This window comes from Phascolarctos cinereus, unplaced genomic scaffold, assembly GCF_003287225.1.
Source record: "Phascolarctos cinereus isolate Bilbo 61053 unplaced genomic scaffold, phaCin_HiC Scaffold_9;HRSCAF=440, whole genome shotgun sequence".
Lineage (NCBI taxonomy): Eukaryota > Metazoa > Chordata > Mammalia > Diprotodontia > Phascolarctidae > Phascolarctos > Phascolarctos cinereus.
Window position 1 is genome coordinate 262635611 of NW_027556402.1, and position 23891 is coordinate 262659501.

The 23891-nt window shown below is 53.8% G+C and overlaps 1 protein-coding gene across 2 annotated transcripts in view; it reads right to left on the reverse strand.

Moving 5' to 3' along the window:
• KCNQ1 (potassium voltage-gated channel subfamily Q member 1) overlaps positions 1–23891 on the reverse strand; it is a 352441-nt gene that overhangs the window by 7437 nt on the left and 321113 nt on the right. The window contains exon 16 of one of the 2 annotated variants that reach the window (XM_078148943.1): positions 6498–6689. The exons of the other annotated variant lie outside the window; for it this stretch is intronic. Within the exon in view, the coding sequence (XP_078005069.1) occupies positions 6498–6689 (192 nt within the window). The remainder of the gene's footprint in view (positions 1–6497; positions 6690–23891) is intronic. 2 annotated transcript variants of the gene reach the window in all.

Below are 23891 nucleotides of genomic sequence, written 5' to 3' on the forward strand. Positions count from 1 at the left end.
TGGGTGGGAAGTCAGAGAAGAAGGTCTTCTTCACTTTATCCTAGTCAGTCATGTCACAGAGAAGGAAACTGAGAAAGCCCAGAGAGAAAATACATGTCCAGGGTCACACAGAGGGTCAGTGGCAGAGCTGGGATCCATTCTTGGGTCTTAAAGCTTCAAGCTCAGTACCCTTTTCAGTGAACCAGTCAATCAATCAATCAACACACATACACATACATATGTACACACATATGCAATATATGTACAATACAATATACACATACCTATACATGCATACATACATGCATACATACATACTCTTTCCCTCTCTTTCTCTCATACCTCCTATATGCTAGTCACTGTGCAAAGCTCCACAGATACAAAACCGGTCCCTGCTCTCAAGCAGCACACCCCATATCTCTGTCCTTTGCACCCCAGTTCACAGTCTGGGTGGGAAGAAAGACCACTTTGGCAGGAAACAGTGAAAGAGCAAAAGGAGACAGGAGGCAATGAGGGCCATGTTCCAATAGAACCCAGAAATACTCTAGGGTGAGCTCGGAGGGAGAGCCCAGTGGGAGCTAGAGTGGTCTGGGAGGGCTTCCTGGAGGAGGAGCAAGTGAGTATATATTTGTTTCCTTGCTAGAACTGACTCCATTTTGTATTCAGCCACCATTTTGTGGTGAAGTTTCCAATGTTTGTTTTTCTGAGTTTTCAGTAAATATATGTGTCGTACAGGTTGTGTGTCGTACAACATGTGTGTGTCACAAATAATTGCCGAATATATGAGAACCCAAGACAGGACAGACCACCGATGAGAAAACTTGGTAAACAGTCTGGTCGTCAGCATAGGCAGCAACCAAATTAATTGGTAAAAAGTTAGATTCCTGGCCACCAGCCAAGCCGCTTGGGTATGACTTGGTGCAATCAGCTAACGCCCATAGCTAGAAATATCCAGAGTGCTAAGAAACCCAACGGAGAAACCCCCTCACCCTCCTCCAGCCTCGGTCGGCTCTTGGGTCAAGCCCGAAGCTGGCTCCCTTCATTTGTGGCTCAAGCTGGAGGGTGGCTCTGACTCACTGACGGAGGGTGGCACGCAGCCTCCAGCTGGGCAGGGGGGGGCCCTGGGAAATCAGTCCTCTGGGGGTTGATGTTGGCATTATCTCTTAGATTATATGAGCTGATGCTGCTACTGAGAAATCTAAGTCCGAGCTGGGTCTGTCGCACTCCTTCGCAATCGGGGGGTGCTCCTACACTGCCCATACCAACGGGTCGGACCTGAGGGTCCACAGACAGCAGTGAGACCAAGGACAATGCGAAATCTCCCACCACTGACAATCTGCCTTTGGAATGCGGGCACTCAGACATGCAGCCTCCACCAGACACATAAACACACCAATATGGACCCCCCATGGGGGCACCTCCGAGGATTGCGGCCCCTGGAGCCAGCAGCCGGGGCTGGGAATGGGAACTGGGGTGCCACAAAGGGGATGGGCCCAGAGGGAGACTCTCGACCCCTCAGAGAGCCGGGGAGAAGAGGACCGGAGCTCTCTGGAGGCATGGGGACAGGAGGATCCCTGAAGGTGGCATCTCTGCAGCAGGAAAAGGCTGGCGCTCTCTCCCACACCCGCCTGCCTGTCAGCTTTTGGTTCCCTGAGAAACCTTCATCTCGGGATTGAGGGGCTTAATGCAGTGCTTGGCACACAGTAGGCACTTCATTAATGTTTACTGATTGACTGAGGGACAGCCACGGGACCAGTGAGCAGAGAGAATGGATCCCGTCCTCCCCAGACTGAAGGAGCTGGGGGGTGTGAGGTAGGGGCCCGAGAAGGGGTAGGGACCTTCTGGAGGTGCCTGCTCCGAAATTCTGGGAGGGAGGTCTGGAAGGAGAAGAGACCAGCTGAGGAGCAGAGGGGGCTACCCTGGGAAAGGCTGAGACAAGCTGCCCTTTCTTCTCTAAATTCACCTGAAGCCTGCCTGTCTGAGGCCTAGCCCAGGGCCCGGGCTGGCACCGCCCTCATGCGAAGGGAAACCAGTTGTCTCCCCAGCCAGCAAAGGCAGCTTCTCAGACCCTTCCTGGCCCCCCTCCAGTCTGGGCCCCGCTCTTTCCTGAGGAAGTGCTGAGTCTCCAGAGCTCCTGGGACAAACCCACCTGCAGCCACAAGCTGACAGAGACTGTCATCGGGCCAGGCTAGGGAGAAAGAAGGAGAGCTGTCTTTACTCAGGGAGCCTCATCTGGAGCTCACGGCTCTGGGCCTGCCCCAGCCCAGGAGCACCCCTGGGCTCTGGCCTCAGCTCTGCCAACAATGTGGGACCTTGCAGGTCACCTCCCCACTCCGGGGAGTGGGAGGCTCACGCTCTGGCAGGCCCGGGAGGGAGATGGGCTGGTGGCCGCCTGCCCTTCGTGGGCTGGGGCCAGCCTGGCTGACTCTCCTCCCTTCGAGCCCTGAGAGGATTCCAGGCCTTAGCGACTCAGTCTACCTACCAAGTGCCAACAGAAGAGGGCAAAACTAGACTTACAGTGACAGCAGCTGGGCAGGGAAGCCTGCCCACGGTGGTCATTTCTATGTCAATACTCAGGCAATGGCTGACTCCTGAGGGCCAGCCTGAGGAGCCACCTTGTTTGGCCTTCATCCCTAATGCTGTGGCTGGAGCAGGTAGGAGAGGGTCGTGGGAATGGTGGAGGGGGGCCACCGGAGGCCAGACAGAAGGTCATGGGCACCATCCTGGCCTGGCCTTCCAGCCATCACCAGAGTTCTTCTGGTTTACCTGGCAGCCTTTCACAGGAGAATTATCCCCCTGGGGATGCCCCGGATGGCAGGAGGCAGGAGCTAGATGTTGGGGTTAGAGTTCAAGTCTGGCATTGGGTTCAAGGTGGGAGTTGGGTTAGGGTCAGAATTATGGCAAGAGTCTAAGCTTGCATTCCAGTTGGAATTAGCATGAGGGTAAGAGTCTGAGGTGGGGTTGGGGGCTGGCTAGGATTTTTCTTCTCGTTCAAGTCATTTTTTAGCTGTGTCTGACTCTTTGTGACTTCATTTGGGGTTTTCTTGGCAGAGATACTGGAGTGGTTTGCCATTTGACAGATGAAGAAACTGAGGCACATAGGGTTAAGTGATTTGCCCACAGTCACACAGCTAGGAAGGGTCTGAGGCTGGATTTGAACTTAAGAAGATAAGACTTCGGGATCCCAGGCCCAGAGCTCTAAGCACTGTACCACTTGGCTGCCCCTGAGTTACAGATAGACTTGAGGGAAAGATGAAGGTGTGTTTGGGGTTTGGGGTTAGATGAAATGTTAGCTTCTGACTGAGCTCAAGTTATGGTTCATTTAGGGTTTTGTTAAGAATAAAGCCAGGTTCTAATTCTTCTTTACATCACTGATGTGAAAATATGTTTAATAGGAATGTACATGTAGAATCGATGTCAGATTGTGTGCTGTCTTGGGGAAGGAAGCGGGGAGGGAGGGGTAGAAAAATTTACAACTCAAAAGCTTATGGAAGTGATTGTTGATAAATCAAAATAAATCAATAATAATAATTTTTTAAAAAAAGAATAAAGCTGGGGCAGGGCTGGAGCTGGCTTTTCACTAAGTGATGACAGGTCTGGGGTTTGGGTCTGTTTGAGTTCAGGTTAAGGGGAGAGCCTCCATGGAGACGAGTAGCAGCAGGTAGGAGAAAGCTCAGCCTGGGCTCCCCATTCCTCCCTCCCCACTGTGCAGCACTACCCCATCCTCCCCCTCCCCCATCCCTCCCTCCCTCCCGAACAGCACTGCCCCATCCGCATCAATCAGCAGGCATTGATCATGCATTTCCCCAGGCCAGACTCTGGGCTCTGCAGGGATGAGACGCATTTTTCCCTGTTGGAATCCATCTCCTGGCGCCAACCAGCCCAGAGCCTTCCTCGGTCCCCAGCCCCATCTTGCTCCATAGTCCCTGCTCACCGCCCCTCCCCTGCCCCCAGGGCTCCAGGCCCCCAAGAACCCGTGCCAAAGCTTGGCTGCAGCCCTCTGCCCTCTGCTGCCCAGGCAGACACCCCTGTGGGTAGGGTCCTGGGCCAGGTGGTCGTGGGGAGCCAAGACAAACTGTAACCCACACCAACACCCCCCATCCCACTGGGGAGGCAGGAGCAAAGGGCCCACTGAGGCACCAGCTGGGGGGCATTCCTGGAGGATGTGGCTCCTGAGCTGGGCTAGAGTCAAGGTGAGACTGAAGGGGCTTTGTAGTCTGAGGATCCAGGTTCAAATTCTGCCTCTGGACGTCACTACCTGGATCTGGTCAGCAAGTCTGCCCCTTTCTGCTCCCAGTTCCCCAAACATCAATCAATGACTAAATGAACTTTAAGGCACCTTCCTGCTGAAGCTGAGGCTGAACACGTTAGCACAGACATAGACCAGGAAGACCCTCCAAGGCCACCTCCTCCACCCCATCACTTTGCAGCAGAGGAAGCTGAGGCAGGGTGGGGAGGGAGAAGGAGAAGTGCCTTGCCCAGGTCTACACTGGCAGGTGTCAGAGACAGAATTCAAACCCAGGTCCCCCAGCTTCAGGACCAGTGCTCTTTTCACTGAGTCCATAACAAGCAGCAGTCCTCTGGCCCCTGCTGCAGACCCTCCCCTTCCACTCCAAGCACTAAATAAGGGAGCCGAATGGCAATCATTCTCACCTCGCATCAGGTGAGAATATTTCCTCCATGTCACAGAGAAGGCCTGGGACCCTTCAAGGTCCCACACCGAGGCAGGATGTGAACCCAGGGCCCTTGGGTCAGTCCCCAAATTGAGCAGCTATGCTGCCCTTCTCAGAGTGTTGGTGTTGCCAGAGGCTTCAGCACCTGAGGGAAGGATGGATTGGCCAGACAGCATTGTTCCCACCTCTCAGTGCAGCTCAGTCCACCCCGGCCCTCAGGCCTTTCCAACCTCTGTTTATGCTGACTCCACAGCCCCGGCTGACAGCTGGGTCCAGGTAATGACTGGTTCCAGGTCAGAAAAAACAACCTCATAAACAGCGGAGGAAAACTCACCGTTTCACAAATGTGGGTCATGGTACAGCAGCATCACATCTGCAGAGGGAGGCCTCCCCATGTCCAAACAGTAGATAATGGCAAATTAATTTTAGAAGCCTTTTCCCCAAAGTGAGATGATGAAAACCAGGGAGAGAAGGGGGCAAGGCTGGAAAGGGGTCAGGAAGGAGACTGGGCCATGCCCGGTGTTTTGCCTTCAAAGCTGTGCTGCAAGGGACCCAGACGTGTCTGACCCTCTTCTTGTACAATTGAGGAAACCAAGGCACTCCAGAAAGAACTCTGGTTGGCCCATCCCAGTGGAGACCCTTCTGTGGCCGGATCCTTCAACAGTGATCAGTGTCCCACGGACTGGCCCAGGCTCCTCCCCAAGTGGCCCACCCAAGACTTTTCAGCTTCTGCCCCAACTTTGGCTTTCATTGGCCCCGAGGTTTCAGATGCCTGAGGAATGGACGATATCTCCTTCTTCCTGTTCCCCCTCAAAAAAAAAAAAAAAAGAACAAACCCAAACCAAGGAAAAATAACACAAAATGCGAAAGCCTCGAGCTCAGCCAGGCAAACCTGGTTTCCTTCCAAAGTCAAGGTTGTGCATCTTGGCTGGTGCCCAGCATGGGACTGAGGCTCTCCCGAAAGCCTCCTGCCTGGGCCTGGCTCTTTGGGGCCACTGTGGCACAGCCTACACAGAGGTTGCCAGGCTTTGATTAAAAAACAAGCCCTTGGAGGCTCCTGTACTCCCTGGTGCCTCCATGAGCAGCCACATGGTGGGCGACCTAACCCTCTGCCCTGGCCACTAGCACCTGGACCAAGAGGTTTTGCTGATAGGGCACGCCTCCCTCTGCCAGAAGTAACAGAGTGAATGCCTGTTGAAGGCATTGCCCAGGGTTGGTGGTCAGCCCCTGTGTCCAGCTCCTGGCCTCACACACCATTGACGATCTGCACGCAGGCAGTGAGCTCATCAGAACATTGGATTAGAAGGGGAGACCGAGGGGTCACACGGGTGGCCAGCCCGAGCACGGGACCCATAGGATGTGGACAAAACAAAAGGGAAGAAGGAGCCCCCTCCAGGAAGTCACAGGGACACTGAATTCCATTCAATCCAATTCAACAACCATCGATTAAGCTCCTACTGTGTGCAACGTAAAGTACTGATATGCTAGAAGCCAACAGATTTTCTTGGTCATCCGTGGACATACAGAAAGCTTCACTTGCTGGGGTTTTGTGGTATGACCAGTAGTTCAAACTGGGGTTTGTGGCTGGGCTGATGTTGACCCCTATCCTGTCTCAGCAGAAAAGAGTTACTAAAAAGGAAGCTGATGCCTGTCCACTGGGGAATGACTAAAAATGCTGTGGCACTGGAGCGTAATGGCATGCTATGGTGCTCTAAGAAACAGCCAAAAAATGAAACATTCAGAGAAGCCAAGGAAGATGCGTATGAACAGATGCAAAATGAGGTAAGCAGTACCAGGGAAACAGAACTGAGAGGGAAAAAAACCAACAACAACCCGAACCCAGACCTTGAAACTGCATGCTGCCTGATTATACTGCCCCGGCGTGGTCCTGAGGATGGCATCAGATGATGCACCTCCCTTCCTTCCTTGCAGAAGAACGTCCCCGCTGGGCAGAAGTGAGGGACTGTGGGGGAGCCTCCACACACCACAGGGTGAGCTTTCTTGAACAGCTTTCTCCTTCCTTTCATTGGATCGTTTCTTCTCCATAGGAGAGAAGAAATTCAGAGGTGAAGGGGACATAAAAACAAAACATATCCTACAAATTAAGTTTAAAAAAATTAAAGAAGAGGTTTTCCAAACCGCCGAGTAACTGAGCAAGATTTCAAGGGAGAATGTGAATGTTACAGGAGAAAGGAAAGTTTTCAAAGACCCTCCAGACCACTTTACTATTGACCAACAAGAAGAGCTAATTAGAAACGAGCATCTTTGCCAAAAAAAAACCCCCAACTAGGGTCATCAAGGGTTGGACACAACTGAAATGACCAAACAACCACAGATCTGACACCATGGAGTACGGACAAGTCACCAGACCTCTCTGAGCCTCAGTTTCCCTGTCTGTGAAATGTGATCATAATGCTGCTGCCTCCTGTTTCCCAGGGAGGTTGTGGGGAAATGGTTGGATGGAGCCCCCAGAGCCGTGGAAAGGGAAGATGCCACCAACACAGTCTCATTCTGGATCCCCCAGAGGAGCGAAACATCCTTTACAAAGAGTCCACCATTCACTTAAAAAACACAACCCTGCTTGCAACTAATTTAGACTGCGTTTCCTTCTAATGATTGTGGATTACTGAGGCTTGACTGGGCTGTAGAAAGCTGAAGACACCAAAGAAATGTCTACAGAGTTTGTTGGCTTTAGATGGGCCCTGTAGAGGGGCAGGGCGGGGGCCAGGACTGAGGCTGGGGCTCAGCAGGGTCCTTTGGGGGGATCAGGAATGGGCCTGGGGCTCAGCAGGGCAGGGTGTTTGGGTGGGGAACAGGAACAGGGCTAAGGCTGAGCAGGTTCTTCTGGGGAGTGGGGCCTGGGCTGGGGCTGGGCAGGGTCCTTTGGGGAGGGGGGCTGAGGCTGGGCTGCGGGTGGGGGCTGGGGTTCAGGCCAGCACAGGGGCTGGGCCTGATGAGTGCCAGTAGTAGGCAAAAAATGAGACTTCCCCCGATGAAACGTGGTATTTCCCACCCAAAGGACTCAGTCTCTCCACGCACCTCCAGGAGCCTCCAGCCCGAGGAGGCCTGGGTCTCTCCGATGCCATCTCAGCCAGATCAGGGCTGAGGATCTGAAACCGAGCCATTATTGGCCATTTGATTATTATTAACTGGCCCTGGAGACAAGGCCTTCTTTATGTCCTAAAGCAGCTCTTCAGATTAGTGAGCAGATGACTTAGGCGGCTCCCAGCAGAGAAAGCAAGCAATTAGAAGAAAGAACAGCTAGTTAGCAATCTCTCAGGCAGCTCCGGGTAATTAGACCAAAGGCTGTGGGGCTGTTTGATGTGGTTATGAATTTGTTTTCAAAAGAAAATCTTGAAAAAGCACCTTTCAAGGGACATGTCTGTCAGAAAGGATCCCTGTCAGTGACTCCAAGGGGAAGGACTTCTGGGGCCTCCCATGGCCCAGCCAGGGCAGAGCTAAGAGCCCAGGTGAGGACAAGCCCAGCCGAGCTGGGCTAAGGGCCTGGTGGGCCCAGCCCTCAGTGGGGACAGGAAAAAATGACCCCGTTTCTCTAGGCCTGCTCCAGAGGCTTCGGGGTGACCTGTGATTCCAGAGAAGATTCCTCTTCTGCTCTTATGTCCTGGAGAAGTCGATCTGTGGGTGGGGCTGCAGGTAGGAGGTGATGTGTAGAGGGGGCAGGCATTCTTCAGGGGGGACCAGGGGGCCACGAAGGGGCGGGGAGGAGAGGGTCAGTTCATTCATCCCTCTGCCTCTGGCCAGGGGCCAGTCTAGAATCTCCTGGACAAATCACCTCTGACACAAAGACCATCCTAAGGGTCCTGAAGGCGGCTCTGTTCATTCTCAGGGTTTCTCATTGGCTACCTCTAACTCTCCACAGAGCTGCCCCTCAGGGCGGGGCAGGGCAGCACCCTGGCCTGAGGCTGGGGCTGAGCAGGGTCCTTTGGATGGGAGGAGACAGTAATCGAAGAATGCCATTTCCCAGGCAAGGTGTCCTCCTATTTTCATGAGCCAGAGGGGTCTCGCTTGGGATCAGGAGAGCAGCCTGTCTGTCCCCTTGAATCCAGGCCAGCACCGAGGCTCAGGGGATCAGGAAGGGCATTCTTCCTTGCTCTCAGGAGAGGACACAATCGGACCTTCATCTGATTCATCTCCTATTAATCCATTTTCAAGCTGGAGTCACCAAGGTCTCTGAGCTTGGCGTAATGAAGGGAAGGGACTCCCGGAACGGCATCTGAACCCGTCCGCAGACCCGCCCCTTGCCGCAGGCAGGCCCTCCAGAGCCCCGGTCTGGCCGGAGATGGGGGATGCTTCAGGAAAGGATGGGGCAGTGGAGATGGGCCCCAGACCAGGAGAAGTGCTGGAGCTGGGGGTGGGGCAGGGGGGGCTGAGGTATCTCTACGAGAGCTTCACCAACAATCACCTCCAAACATCAGCCACTCGACTCATCAGAGCCCTTCATCTGCAGCCTTCTTTTAGCATCTGCTCCTTCCCTCGCCGGGACAATGCCCAGCCCAGTCCTCCTGCCCTCCCTCCCCTCAGTCCCCTCCTCCTGAGCCCCGGGGGGGGGGGGCACTGCCTGATCCCGAGGTCACTAGGAGGCCTCTTTCTATGCCACTGGTCACCGCAGGCTGTTGACAATTCTCTGGCTGATTCCATTCTTGCCTGGGGCTTGTACATCAGAGGCTGACAAAGAGCCTTTCCATGGGAGGCGATGACTTGAACTTGGCCTTTGCCGAATGTGGTGAGGGCTATTGTGCGCCCAGTGAACACCTGGACAAATCACGCATTCCACTGACTTGGGGTCACCCTTCATGGCAAAAGTTTTAAATCAGGCCCCTGGGGGGGGCAGCATTTATTGCTGCTTGAGCCTCCCCGCAGTGGTGGGAGCTCCAGGACCTCTGTGATCCTGAGGCCCCAGATTCTGGCGGATGCGGAACAAGGGGGGCTAGGGGAGGAGGGGCTTCCTGCAGGGCTCAGGCCCCACCCCTAAATCAGGCTGGGTCATCCCCCCTCCCCCGGCAGAGGAGCCCTTAGAATCTGCCCCTGTTTAGGCAAAATAAAATCCTGGGGCAATGTGGTCAAGAGAGCGGCACAATCCCTTCCCCTTTCCTTTCAGCCCTTTGCCTGCCCTCCCGACCCCCAGTTATCCAATGCCCAGGATAAGACTCCCAGCCTGCCCCTCCTTATTCACCGGCATCCCAGTGCCCCACCCTCTGCCCCAACACAACCTCACAAACTCCTTGGGGTGGACAAGTATGAACCCAGGAACACACCAGCCCTTCAGGCCATGCCACCTTTGGGGGACCAGAGCCCTGGCTCTCGTGGGCATTTCTGGAATGCTGGGAATTTCAGCCACTGGAGGAAGGGGGTGGGGGTGGGAACCTTCCAGTCACTTCCTCTTTATGCCGTCTGTCTTCACCACTTGGGAAGATGGCCTGGCTGGCGCCCTCCCTCCCTGCTGCTGGGGACACGGGGCCTTACCAGAACTCTGGAGAACTTGTGGATGGGGCTGGGGGGGGGCGGGGGGGGTTGTGCTAACTAACCAAAGACACATGCCATGGTCATGGCCGTGATGGAGAATCAGAGCGGCAGAGATGGGAATGCACTTAGAACAGGAGCTCAGAAGGTTGGAGCTGGAATGGGTGAGCTTAGAACCCAGAACTGGGAGGGGCCTTAGAACCCGGAATGCCCTAGACCTGAGAGAAACCTTAGACTATGTAAAGACAAAGCTGGGACAGACAGCCTTCCTGGAAGAATCTGGAACATGAAATGTCAGAATGCAGAACCTTAGAACAATGCCTGCAGACTGCCAGAGCTGGAAGAGTCCTCATAACCTAGAACATGGGATGTTGGAGCTGGGAGGGCCCTAGAACAGAGAATCATAGACTAACCAAGTAGGGAAGGACCTCAGACACCACTAGCCCAACCTGTTCCAGTTGGAGAGTTGCTCCAGCCCCCTTCCCCAGCGTCCCTGACAAGTGGTCACCCAGCCTGGGCTTGGTCTTCCCTTTCCTCATGTCTGAGACAGACCGTTCCACTTGGAGAAAGCTTGAAGCCCGAGGAAGCTGAGGGGGTTAGGAAGATCAGAGTTCAGTTCTGGGAGTCTGGAGTGATGAGGTTTTGTAGAAAGGGGGGCCTCCGGCCAAACTCCGTGAGGGCAGGCATGTGCCTTCCACTTCCTTTTTATCCACCCAGAAAAAGGCCCAGGATTTGGAATACAGCAGGTGCTCAAGGAATGCTTGTGGAGTGAATGAATGAATGAGCCATTTCACACCAGCTGCCCATTTTACAGAGGAAGAAATGGAGGTCGGTCGGAACAGAAGGTCTCCCTGCCCCATGCTCCTGGGTCATAGCCCTTGGAGCTGTCCTTTGAATTAGCACATACGCCTGGCTTGGCCCTGGCCTCACAGACCCTCTGGCAGCTCCACCCTCTGGCAGCTTCCAGTCTCAGGAGCTCCAGGGCCCAGACAAATAAAGGGTGCCCCAGCTAGGATGTGTCAGAGACCGGGTGTGCACCTCGACTGTCCTTGACAAGCTAGCTGTCTCTGCTGCACAAAGCTGGTCCTCCCACACCTGGAGCCTTCTTTCCCTTAGGGTGGAATGAGGCGTTCTTTAAGCTCCCTCCCAGCTCCCTGAATCTGGAGAAGTCTGACACCCCACTGAGGGTCCTGGGAGGGGGCTGCTCCGCCTCCTATGCTCACAGCTCTCAGGAATTCCAGAGTTGCTGAGCCAAAAAGGACCTCTGAGGCTTTCATGTTCAGCTGTCCCTGGCCCAGAATCCACACAAACCCCAGAATTCAGCAGTACCTCCTTCCTTGCTCCGTCCCTGGGAGTGGCCTTCAAGGATCCTAGAGTTCCAAATTCCTTAGACCTCACTGGGGTCCCTGGGCAGTTCTTCCTGCCTGGCTCCCCATACCCCTGCCCCTGAGCTTCCATGCCGTGGAACACCACTCTGTGGTCAGCCCCTGCCCCCTAATTACAGCAGAGGCTTGACCCTAAGCAAAGCAAGGCTCATGAACCGGGCTGCCTCCAGCGCCAGAGAGCAGAGGCTCCAATCGTCTGGGACAGTTTCCTGCCCCAGACTATTGAAAATGATTATTAAAAGCGATTAAAAACAATGGAGGGAATGAGGAGGGAGCGCTTCTGAAATATTTTCTTTTACGTGGCAAAGGAAACGGCTTCGCAGGACGAGTGCCTACATCTTTTTGGCACGTCTTGCGCTGAGATGAAAGATTTCGGGTTCCAAGCCAGGGTGTGAGTGTGTGTGTGTGAGTGTGTGTGAGTGTGTGTGTGTGTGTGAGTGTGTGTGTGAGTGTGTGAGTGTGTGAGAGTGTGTGAGTGTGTGTGTGCGTGCGTGTGTGTGAGTGTGTGTGCGTGTGTGTGAGTGTGTGAGTGTGTGTGAGTGAGTGTGTGTGCGCGTGTGCGTGTGCGTGAGTGTGTGTGAGTGTGTGTGTGTGAGTGTGTGTGAGTGTGTGTGTGTGTGTGTGTGTGGGTGGGTGGGTGTGTACCTGAGCTAGTGAGGCAGTGATGGGGGAGGGGAAACGGGGGGAGGGAAACACACACCTCAGCGGGAACCCAGGCGGGAGCAGGAGCGGGAGAGAAAGGGAAAGGGGGTGGGTGGGGGACAGAGAGGGGGGAAGGGAGGAGAGAGAGGCAGACAGAGACAGAGAGGAGAGTGGGGAGAGGGGGAGAGGAGAAAGGTCATAGGAGCTGAGCGGGAACCAAGAGCGGGATTGAGATACGGGACCCACACCCATACTCTCTGGGCGGGAAAAGCTAGATCGTGGGGGTAACTCTGCAACCCAAGAAGGGGCCAGGGCAGCCAGGAAGGCCAGGAACCTGGAGAGAAGCCAAGCAGGGGAAATCTTAGGCAGAACATGTCCCGATCCAGGCAGATTCCTGTGTCCCCACAACAGTGAGTTGGTTTGCCCAGGACCAAACCAAACCTGGGACAGACCTTGCTCCCTGGCTCCCGCAGCACAGAGGGGCTGAGCCAGCCACCCCAGGACACAGCCATCCTGAGGAGAGGCCCCCCAAATGATACCTGTCCCCCTATCCAGAGACAGCGGACAGATTCTGGCCTGAGCCTTTGGACTGCCCCAAGTAGCTGCCATCCGGTGGTGCCAAGGTCCCCTTCCCCTCTGTCCCTGCTTCTTCCAGATCTGCCCCTCAAAGTCAGCCTAGTCTATAGGCAGCTGAAAGCTGCTGCCAGCCCAGAGATGGCACTGGGGAGCTGGGGAACTGGGCAGGGGGCATCCCAGAAGCAAAGAGAGGATAGCACAAGGATTGCTGGGGCACGGTGAGCTCAGGCTGCCAGAGTGTTTACATCTACAGCCCAGATCCCAAGGCTGCCCCCAAGGGCTCCCACTTTTCCCAGTTTGTTCTCACTGACTAAAGACACAACAAAGAATCTCTTCTGTTCTGACAAAACCCGGCACCGCTGCTGTCCACTCTCCCTGGATGCCCAAGGCTGAGAGAGGCAGGGAGGGGCCCTGCCCCCCCCCACCCCGGCTAGAGCTAGACTCCAGGGAGGGCAAGGGACTTGTCCCCAGGTGTCCTGACTGCTGGGGCTTTTGCTGTTTCATCTCATTGAAGATTCAGTTGCATGGAGACCGATTGAGTCTTGCTACTGGTCACTCATTGGTGCTGGCTCTGACTTTGGGAGCTGCACAGAACAGACTGCTTCCTTCCCTTGCCTGAGCCTTGGTTTTCCCATCTGAGAAATGGGGGCAAACTGGCTGATCTCTAAAGGTCCTTCCTGGTTTGAGGCTCATTCTATGGTTCTCAGATCACAGAGCCAATAGGCATGGATGACCGTAGTGGCAGAGCTGGGGTAAAAAATCTGTCCTGCCTCCTAGCCATATTTCTCTTTGCCCAAGGCAGATACTCTGCTGTCCCTAGTGACCAGTCCCAGCCTCTCCTCCTCCTTTGGCCAAGCATGTGCCCTTCCCCAGGACTCAGTGATGGGTCCTGTCTTGCTGGTAGATGGGAGGAATGGACTGGGTGACCTTTGCCTCCCGGTGTCTTAGCTTTTTTATGATCCGCTTGCCCCCATGAGCCATGGGCCATTTATGGGGGAGACCATTGAGAGAATGGGAGGCCTTCTTCCCCTGTCACATGGAGGCTTTTTTGTTCATAACCGGCCCATAAAACCATCTGCTTCTCACTGGCCAAGGGAGATGGCTCTCTCTCTCCTCTCTTATCATCTCTTCCCCTTAGGCTGCCAAAAGGCTCAAGAAACATGAACACCAGTATGGGGACACATGCAGGCAGGTGTGCACCTGAGGGTGACAAGGAGAGGCCACAGCCCTGAAGCCTTCCACGCTCTGGCTGCCAACCTTGGGGCTCTCCTAGGGTCCCACTTCCATCAGGGGTAGCCCAGGTTTCTGCCTGCAAGAGAAAGGGTGGGGCCCTTTGCTCCATCCAAGGGGACAAGGAAAAGGGGAAGAGGGCCAGAGTCAAGGTCACCACGTCTGAGCCCATCTTGGATGATATTTCAAGACCTGGGCATTCCTTCCTCTCCTGGGGGCCTGCGGGAGACCTTACCCATCAGGGGTATCACTAGAAGCTTGCCTGGGAGTGGGAAGCAGGGCAGAGCTGTCTTGGGAAAAACTTCTCTCAGGGATGGCTCAATTCCCAATTCATTCTGAGCTCTGCTGGATTTCTCTGGCATTGATTTCCAGCAGAAATCCTGGGAGGTGGGAATTGGAGTCCCATAAGCCCCAGGCTTCCCTGGGGAGCTCAGGCTTTGGGCCCCCCTGCCTATGGCCACTGCCAGGGGGTTTGGTGGTACAGCTGGAGGGAGGTGGCTGCCAGTAGCCCCAGAAGGCAGGAGGAGGACGTCAGCTGAGGCTTGCAGGGAGCGGGGGAAGGTGGCAGGAGGAGGTGGGGAGGGAGAGCCACAAGGAGAGATGGAGGGTCTTACTCATGGGATAGCAAGATGGAAGGGCACATGGGGGAGTGAGCTGTAAGAAGGTGGAAAGGTAGGAGGGGGCTTTGAAGGCCACGCAGGGCATTTGTATCAGCTCCGAGAGGAGATGGGGAGTCCCTGGAGGTTACTGAGGAAGGGAGGTGATTCTCAGTCCTTTGGGCCCCCTTGTCAGGCTGTCTCTCCCCTGCCTGGTCACACAGCTCTCCCAGACTCCAGGCCCTAGGCCATGGGCCTCAGTTTCTTGGCTTCTGTCTTGGGCCGTGGGCAGGCAGAGACAGGGGCTTGGGTGAGCAGGTGGGCTTCTCTGGTCCACTTTGCTCTGCCAGAGAGGGGCTAGGGGATCCCTGTGTGGGGGCCCACACCCTCCACTCTGGAACCCGGCTCTTGTCCACAAGCCGAGCCGGGAATCTGTTACAGAAATTGTGTCCCAAATAAGCCAGCACTGACACATTCAGGTGATGGGTCACACTGATTTCAGAATCAGCTGCCAAATCTTGTCATTTATTTTCAGCTCTCGAATATGGCCCACTCTGACCTCCGACCCTGCCTCCACTACGGTGCAGACCCCCCTCCCCTCATGCCTGGACTACTCCAATAGCTGCTGGTCAGCTGGCCTGCCTTCACTCTTGATCCCTCCTCCAACCAGCCACTGAAGTGTCCTTCCTAAAGTGTAGGTCTGACCATGTCATCTCCTACTCGGTAACCTTCAATGGCTCCCTATGGCCTCCAGGATCCAATGCAAAGCCTCTGTTTGGAGCGCAGAGCCCCTCACAATACAGCTCTAGCCTCTCTTTCCAGACAAAGTTCGTATTGTCCCCCCTATTCCCTCTAACCCCCAGTCAGGTTGACCACTTTGCTGTTCCTCCTACCTGACCTTCCATTTCTTGCCTCTATGACTTTGTAGTTTGAGGGCTCTCCTTCCCCTTGGAGACCTTAAATCTCTTCAAGGGTCAGTTCAGATGCCACTGTGAAGAGGAGGGCTTCCTCAGCCCTACCTGTCTCCTTTCTTGGCTTTCCTCAGCCCTACCTGCCTCCTTTCTTGGCCCTCCTCAGCCCTACCCGCCTCCTTTCTTGGCTTTCCTCAGCCCTACCTGCCTCCTTTCTTGGCCTTCCTCAGCGCTACCTGCCTCCTTTCTTGGCCTTCCTCAGCCCTACCTGCCTCCTCTCTTGGCCTTCCTCAGCCCTACCTGCCTCCTCTCTTGGCCTTCCTCAGCGCTACCTGCCTCCTTTCTTGGCCTTCCTCAGCCCTACCTGCCTCCTTTCTTGGCCTTCCTCAGCCCTACCTGCCTCTTTTCTTGGCCTTCCTCAGCGCTACCTGCCTCCTTTCTTGGCCTTCCTCAGCCCTACCTGCCTCCTTTCTTGGCCTTCCTCAGCCCTACCTGTCTCCTTTCTTGGCCTTCCTCAGCCCTACCTGCCTCCTTTCTTGGCTTTCCCCAGCCCTACCTGCCTCCTTTCTTGGCTTTCCTCAGCGCTACCTGCCTCCTTTCTTGGCCTTCCTCAGTGCTACCTGCCTCCTTTCTTGGCCTTCCTCAGACCTACCTGCCTCCTTTCTTGGCCTTCTTTGGCTCCACTTGCCTCCATGGTTGTTGTATATTTTGTTCTGGCTACTCCCTGTTTCCTCTAGTAGGATGTGGGAGCCTTAGCATTTATTGAGTGCCTACTATGTGCTGGGGACAGGAAGAAAGGCAAAACCATGGTCTCTTTTCTCAAGAAGTTCATGTCTTGATTTTTGTCCTTGTGTCCTCAGGGCCTGGCCCAGAAGAGGTGCTTAATGAGGATTGGTGTTGCCTTCCTGGAGAGACGTTGGGAGTGGAATCCCCAATTTATTGGGAGATGGAATGGTTGAGGCTGAAATTCCCAAACCACATGCCCCCAACCAGGGACATCCTCACAGGGGCTGCTCTGAGGCACACGTGCCAGACTTGCCTGTCCTGTGTTTGGCTCCCCTGCCAAGTCCTCCCCCATCTCCCTGACCTCAGGCTGCCCCCTGGACGGCCGAGGACTGAACCCACCAGTACAGAGGCTAGGTGTACTTTCAGAGTAAGAAAACATGACAACCCTGAGGCCTGAGGGGCCCTCCTCTGGGAAGGAAGATGGCTTCCTACAACAGCCTGGGGAGCACAGAGCCCTAGGACTCTCTGCCTGTGAAACCAAGGCCTGGCCCTAGTCCTGGCTGTCCCTGAGGGCAGGGCTGCTCCCTTCTAATCATCCCTCTAAGCAGCCTCCAAAGCCTCCAAACAGAGAAGACCCCTGGGGCAGAAAGCACTGGGGGGGGGTTGGATGGGGGGGCAACAGGAGGTTAAGACCCCAAAAGCTTCATCCTTTGGGTGATGGAACAGAACAGCAAGAAAGGATGGAGACCAGTTCAGAGAGCTGAGGAAGGCTCCCATGAGCCGATACCAAGGAAGGCGAGCAGAAGCAGGCATGGACTTCACATCTCGACCCCTGGAGATGTAAAACAAGCAGCCTAGAGAGCCTCGGAGTGCTGCTGTAGGCAGGGACCGGCCTGCGGCTCCGGAGCCAGGACGAGACCACCTTAAGCACAGCATGGAAGGAGGAGTGTCCCAGGTGATTCCTGTTCAGGGGACTGGCTTCTTCACGCTGACCAGTTAGAAGGGGTTGAAGAGTCCAGAGAGGAGTGGGGGGATCGATAGAGGCACACACCAAAGATCGAGAAAGAGCAATGTCAACAGAAGGTCAGAAAGTATAGAAAAGAGAGAGGAGAAGGCTCCGGCGGGGCGCCATCTGACTGTCTGCCCTCATGGAAGTCTAGAGGATAGAAATTCACAGAAAAGCAATGAAAAGAAATTCCCAAAGGAAACCAAAGCCAGAGTCTGGCAAAGGAAGGGAACCACATCCCACCCACTTCCCTTCCCTGGATGGGAACTTCTGTTGGTACTCAGCCGCCGGGCTCACTCTCGGAGGTCGGCTGTTCCCATGGAGCAGATGAGGAGACACACAAGTCACCTCGAGTTGTCTGTCTGTCCGTGGGGGCACTGGGGAGCCTGGGTCCATCCGCGATTCTCCTGCCAGTCACAGAATCGTCTTCAGCGAGCCCTTCCCTCCCTGGGTCTCAGTTCCCCTTCCTGTAACCCAAGGGGCAGGACCAGCTGGTGTCAGGGCCCTCTCCGCTCTGACATTCCATGTTCTGTGTTCCAAAGTTCCTCTGCTATTCCACGGTCTGTGTTCTTAGTTCTCTCCCAGCCCTGATGTTCCCTGTCTTGTTCTAAGGTCCCTTCGAGCTGTGAATTTCTCTATTCCATATTCTAAGCTCCCTTCCAACTCTAAATGTTTTTTGTTCTAAGGACCCTTGCTGCTCTTATCTTCCCTGTTCTGTGTTCTAGAGACCCTCTCAGCTCTGACACTCTGTTCTATGCTCGCCATGCCTCAGTCTCATTTGAGGGTCTGATGCTTGTTCACACTGATTGTCGGACAATTTCTTTTGGCCCTGGGGATAGTGGAGATGCCCAGAGAGCAGCTTATGGTGGTCCAGCCTGGGCTAAGACAGCGTCCACCTTGAAGGTGAGCCAGTAGAGATGGTCAGACCCTCACATCAGGGGAAGCTCCCGGGGGGCTTGCTGCTTTCCTGAGGGGGCCTGATGTCATCCTCCAGCATCATCCAGCTCCCTCTGTTCTGGGCTGTCTCTGGGGCTCCTGGCCATCACTGCCCTCTAATAAATGGGATGGCGACCGAGTGCCCACAAACTGACTTGCCTGGAGTCTCTGGGAGGCTGGAGGGCTCGGGGTCTGCCTGGAAAGAGATCACAGGACTTTCCCCATGCTCTAATTTATGGCAGGGACCTGGGGAATTGTATTTATGGCTCCCTTTCTTTTCAGGCCCTCAGCTTCTACTGTCCATCCAACCCTGGGGGGCATTTGGGAGCCTTTCTGGATCTGCTACCCTGGGAGGCCTGGGGCCACTGGAGCTAGGACCCAGAAGAGAGACTCTGTTACTCTGGGCAGGGCCCTCTCTGCCTGGGCCAGCTGGGGTAAGCCTAGCAACTTGTCCACATCCACGCCCAACCCTCTCATAACCAAGCAGGGGCAGATAAATAATGTAGATCAGCCCAAGGGCCTCCAGCCATGGTAGCTTGTGCGACTGTACTGGCAGACAGATGGACAGTGAAGGGAAACCCTAATGCCCTTGTCTCCCAGACCAAAGGAGGCAGGCGACTGTGCTCCAGGGCCTTCTTTTCTCTGGGCCTTGTCTCCTTGGTCTGTAAAACACAGGGCTTAGACTCGAGGTCTCCCGTTCTGGAGTTCTGTGAAGTGGGGGCTGGTGGTATCTCTCCAACCCAGATGGGGAAACTGAGGCAGGAATCTTGCTTCTCAGTCACTGTAAGGCGCTGTCTAACTTCCAGCCTCTTCACTGTTGGGACACCATACTTTCCTGGGTCCCTGTCAATCCATCCAGGACTCTTTGAGGCTCTTTCAGTCTGTGACAAGACTTTCTCCCAGACAGAGCTGGGGTTGCTATGTCATGTAAAGTCCCTCTCTTCAGGCTCTGGCTGCTTGTATTGAGGATACAATGGGGGGCAGCTGGGTAGTGCAGTGGACAGAGCCCCAGTCCTGGAGTCAGGAGGACCTGAGTTCAAATCCAGCTTCAGACACTTGACACTTACTAGCTGTGTGGCCCCAGGCAATTCACTTAACCCTGATTGCTTAAGACTGAGAGAGAAAAAAAGAGGGAGAGAGAGAAAGAGAGAAAGAGAGAGAGAGAGAGAGAGAGAGAGGAGAGAGAGAGAGAGAGAGAGAGAGAGAGAGAGAGAGAGAGAGAGAATGCCCCCTGCAACCTCCCCAGAGTCTCCCCAGGTACCCTCCCTTCCCTTGCAGACTTTCTTCTCCGGGGGCCTGGGCACAAGCCGGAGCTGGGGGGAGGGGAGATGCACAGGCAGGCCAAGGGACTGTGGCTGTCTTTTATCTCCTGGCTCTTCATGCTGGGGCTTGCCTTGGGCCTCCTCGGCCCCTCGATGTGTGTCGACTCGTCTGGGATCTCACGCACAAAGGGTATCTACGTGGACGTGCTGCTGGTCTGCAGGGTCCCCCAGGACAGGCTGTTCTACACGCACACACACCCTCCATGCATCCACATGCCCATGAGTGTGTGTGCACGCACGCCATAAACCAACTTGGGAGAACAGAAGACAGGATTCACTTAAAGGAGAAGAGACAGCATTAGGGGAAGAAGGAAGAGCACGGCTAAGTGGGCAGTAGTGTTCTCCCCATCTCTCCAAGCCGAGGCTGCCTTCTTCTGGCCCGGGAGCCAGACTCCAGGTTTCACTCACAGTAGGTGCTTTGAGAAATGCTTCCTAGATGCCTTGCAGCACGCAGGCCTCAGTAAGCACTGTGGAGGGCAGGGCTGCTTCCCCTTCTGTTTCTGCATCCCCACTGCGGAGCACAGTGCCCGGCACATAGTAGGTGCTTAATCAATGCTGACTGATCCATAGGCAGCTCCCTCCCCAGGCTTACACGACTGCTTTGATAAAACCCAAGCCAGGCATGCGTTCAGGTCTCCACCTTGTCTCACACCTACCTTTCAGTCTAGAGAACACGGCCCCCCCACGCCAGCTCAATCCCACAAATCCTTCAAGGATGCGCTCAGGGTTGCCTCCCTCTGGGGAGCCCTCCTCCATCATTCCAGGCCACTTATGCATCTCGGGAACCCTCAGAGTGTTTTCACAAGCCTGTGAGCTAGACTGGGCTCTCCTTGAGGTCAGGGCTTGGTGAGGTCTTTCTGTCAGCGGCTTCTTGGGCCATTTTCCTCCCTCCCTCTCAGCCTGGCTGAAACCAGGGCCAGGCACCCACTCAACCAGAACTGGAGGCGCCATGTTCGACTTGCCGAGGCCCAGTCATACCGAGGACATCGACTGTCCTCCCTGGGGCCTCTGGGAGGTGGACACAGCTGCTGCCACACTCCTAGGGAGAAGGCACGGAGGCCCAGAAGGAGTAAATGACTTGGCCAAGGTCGCAGAATCTAGGTTTCCTGACTCAGTCGCAGAATCAAAGCTTCGCCACTTAGTAACCGCTTAGGCTAAGCCCTGCTCTTGCAAAGACTCCTCTGCAACACCCCCAGCGAGGGGCCAATGCAGAACTTATTCCCTTTCCCTCCAATGCCCTCCTCCTCCTGATTTCTGATTGGCTGGGCGCCCTGCCATCCTTCCAGCTTCTCAGTCACCTTCCAGTCTTTCCTCTTCCTCACAGCCAAATCCAATCCAATATAACCCTCCCATCACTTTGTCTCTGTTTAACATTTAGTTCTCTCCAGTATGTGCGGTTTCCTTCCAATAGAATGTCAGCTCCCTGAGGGCAGGTAATGGTTTGGTGTTGTCCTTGCATCCCCAGTGGCTAACATAGGGCCTGGCATACAGTAAGTACTTAATACTTGTTGAATAAATGAATGACTGGATGAGCAGAGGCTCTAGGTTTGTTCCTTGCTTGGTATAATGGAGCAGAGTTGCCCTTCCTGCTTCAGACTGGCCACATTCACCTGACTGCACCGAGGGGGTGTGGCACTTTGAGAAGAAAAGTTATTCCCTTATTGGCTATAAGAAGGAAGAACAGATGACTCAGAGGACCTGGCAAAGAAGCCACTCCATCCCTGGTGGTCTCCTGTCTTCCCAGCTTTGGATCAAGCTGCTTCCTATGAGGCTCATATGATCTCTCACCCTGGAGACCATGTGGCTATGAGGACATGGCAGCAAAAGCTCAGGTCCTACCTGGGGAGCCTGATCTTGGCTTTTTGGGCAAATCTGTGCTGTCTCCTGAGCTTAGGAGAATGAACATTGCTTTGGAGCAGGATGTACGGCTTGGAGGCCACCCTGTAACTTGGACAGGTTTGGAAGTCTGCCCTGGTTCCCTCAATGGGGCCAACTCATGGCTAGGGAAGGTCCTTCCTCAGAGACGGTGCCAGCGACAAGAGGCTGAGCCCAAGGCCTTGCCTGGCATTACAGAAGACAAGCACTGGGTGGGTGTCTGGACAGTATGGACAGGGCAGAGTCAAAATGGGGACTGCCTTGACAGCAGACCTACACATGTGGCTTGATGTTTGACCCGTCTTACCCGCCGGAGCACCTCAGGGATTATGACTACTTGTCTACGTTGGTTTCTGTCAAACATGTGCTTTTGAATGTTCAGGCTGAGCATTTCTGTGTCCAGGAAGTGAATGCCTGTCTTGTGACTGATTAACATCCCACAGTGGCCGCTTTCCTAGTCTCCCCTTTTTAAAGTGACCCTCAATGTATGAGCCCAGCCCTAAATGTCGTATTCAGGGTGCTAGATGTGGGGTTGATACAGCCCAAGAGGGAGAGAAGATGAATTGGATCCTTTCTGTAGGGGCTCCTCCCCGTACCCCTCCCCAGGACTGAACCTGGTCCAGACCACAGGTGGGAGCCAGAGCAGTGAATCCCTTAGTGGGAAAGGGTGGGCACAATGGACCCAACATTTCTTCGTCATGGTGAGATGGGGAAAGGAGGACAGCTGCCTTGGAGCCTCTGTAAGCCACAAGTATCTTCAAGGGGAGCCCTGTGTTTTATAGTTTTAGGGTTCAGAGAACAGATCTATGTGGGCCACCTCTACCCCCAGTCTGGGAGAGAGGTCACAGACTTCCGGGACTGACTGAGTTGATGATTATAAGACCTATGGAGGGGGGGAACTAGTCCTGGATGAAGGAGCTGGGCGTACATTGCATCTATGCTGCTTACTCGTTGTGAGGCAGCGGGTACCACTGTGCCTAGAGCGTTAGACCCAGAGTCAGGAAGACTCAACTTCCTCCTCGGGCACTTACTAGCTGTGTGACCCTGGGCGAGTATTTAACTGCTCTCTGCTTCAGTTTTCTCTTCTGTAAAATGGGGATAATAATCGCACCCACCTCCCTGTGTCGTTATGAGCATAAAATGAGATAATATTTAGAAAGCACAATGCCTGGCACACAGCAGGCGATTAATAGGTGTCAATTGATTGATTGATCAATCTTGTATTGCTTGCATGCTAACTGCCTGCAAAAACACCACAGTGAAAATAATGGTCACTTATGTACCAACATTTTTTTTCCCTCAAAAGAGGCAGAGAAATTCTGTGATCCTGGGTGTTCACAGGCGACATTCCACAGCAGACCACATCTTATCGTCTCATGACTGACTGAAAAATGCTGAGGATGAGATTTCATGAAAAAAACAAACAAACAAGAAAAGCCCCAAGGCCGGATGGATTCACAAGTGAATTATACCGAAAATTTAGTGAATTCCAATGCTATAGAAACTATTTGGGAAAACTGGCAGAGAAGGATTTTTTTTTTTACAGCACAAATATGATGCTGCTACGCAAACCAGGAGGAGCAAAACAGAAAGAAAATTGTAGACCAATTTCACTAATGAGTATCGACACAAAGACCTGAAGTAAAGCACTAGTAAGAAGATGGTAGCAGTATCCCACCAGGCTTGTACACTCCGGCCAGCTGGAATTCACACCAGGAGCTCGGGGCTGATGCCACACTAGGGACACTATCGGCATGGTTGACTATATCAGTAACAAAGCCAATAGACACGAAAAAAGCTTTTGACAAAATGCACCACTCATTCCTCTTAAAAACACCAGAAAGCACAGGAATCAGTGAATCTTTCCCTAAAATGATAAGTAATATTTCTCTAAAACCATTAGCAAGCATTATCAGTAATGGGGATGAACTAGAAGCCTTCTCAACAAGGTCAGGGGTTAAGTAAGGATGCCCATTATTAATACTGGACATGCTGGCTATAGCAATAACAGAAGAAAAAGAAATGGAAGGAATTAGAATAGGTAATGAGGAAACAAAACGATCTCTCTTTGCAGATGACACGACGGTATAGTTAGAGAACCTTAAGGAATCAACAGAAAAACTGCTTGAAATAATTAACAACCTCAGCAAAGTTGCAGGATGTAAAAGAAACTCACAGAAATCATCAGCATTCCTACATATGACCAACAAAGTCTAGCAACAAGAGATAGAGAAATTCCTTTTAAAATATAGACAAAAATATTATTTTTTTAAAAAGCGTTTGATTCAGTAGAGCCAAATACTGCCATTTATAACATGGCATCGGCAGAGCATTCACACATAACAACAGAGACAGCCTTGTTTGAGGATCACAATAATAAATATTCGGCCAGGCATGACATAGCGGGAGACCTGCTTCTCAAACAACTTTGGCACAGGACTGGGGGTGGAGGAACAGAGGTCACGTTCGGAGTGGAGACCAAAGAGGGATTCTCTCTAGACGCTCCTGTCAGAGGATGACATGGATCTGGTCGCATCAAGTCCTTGAACTTTG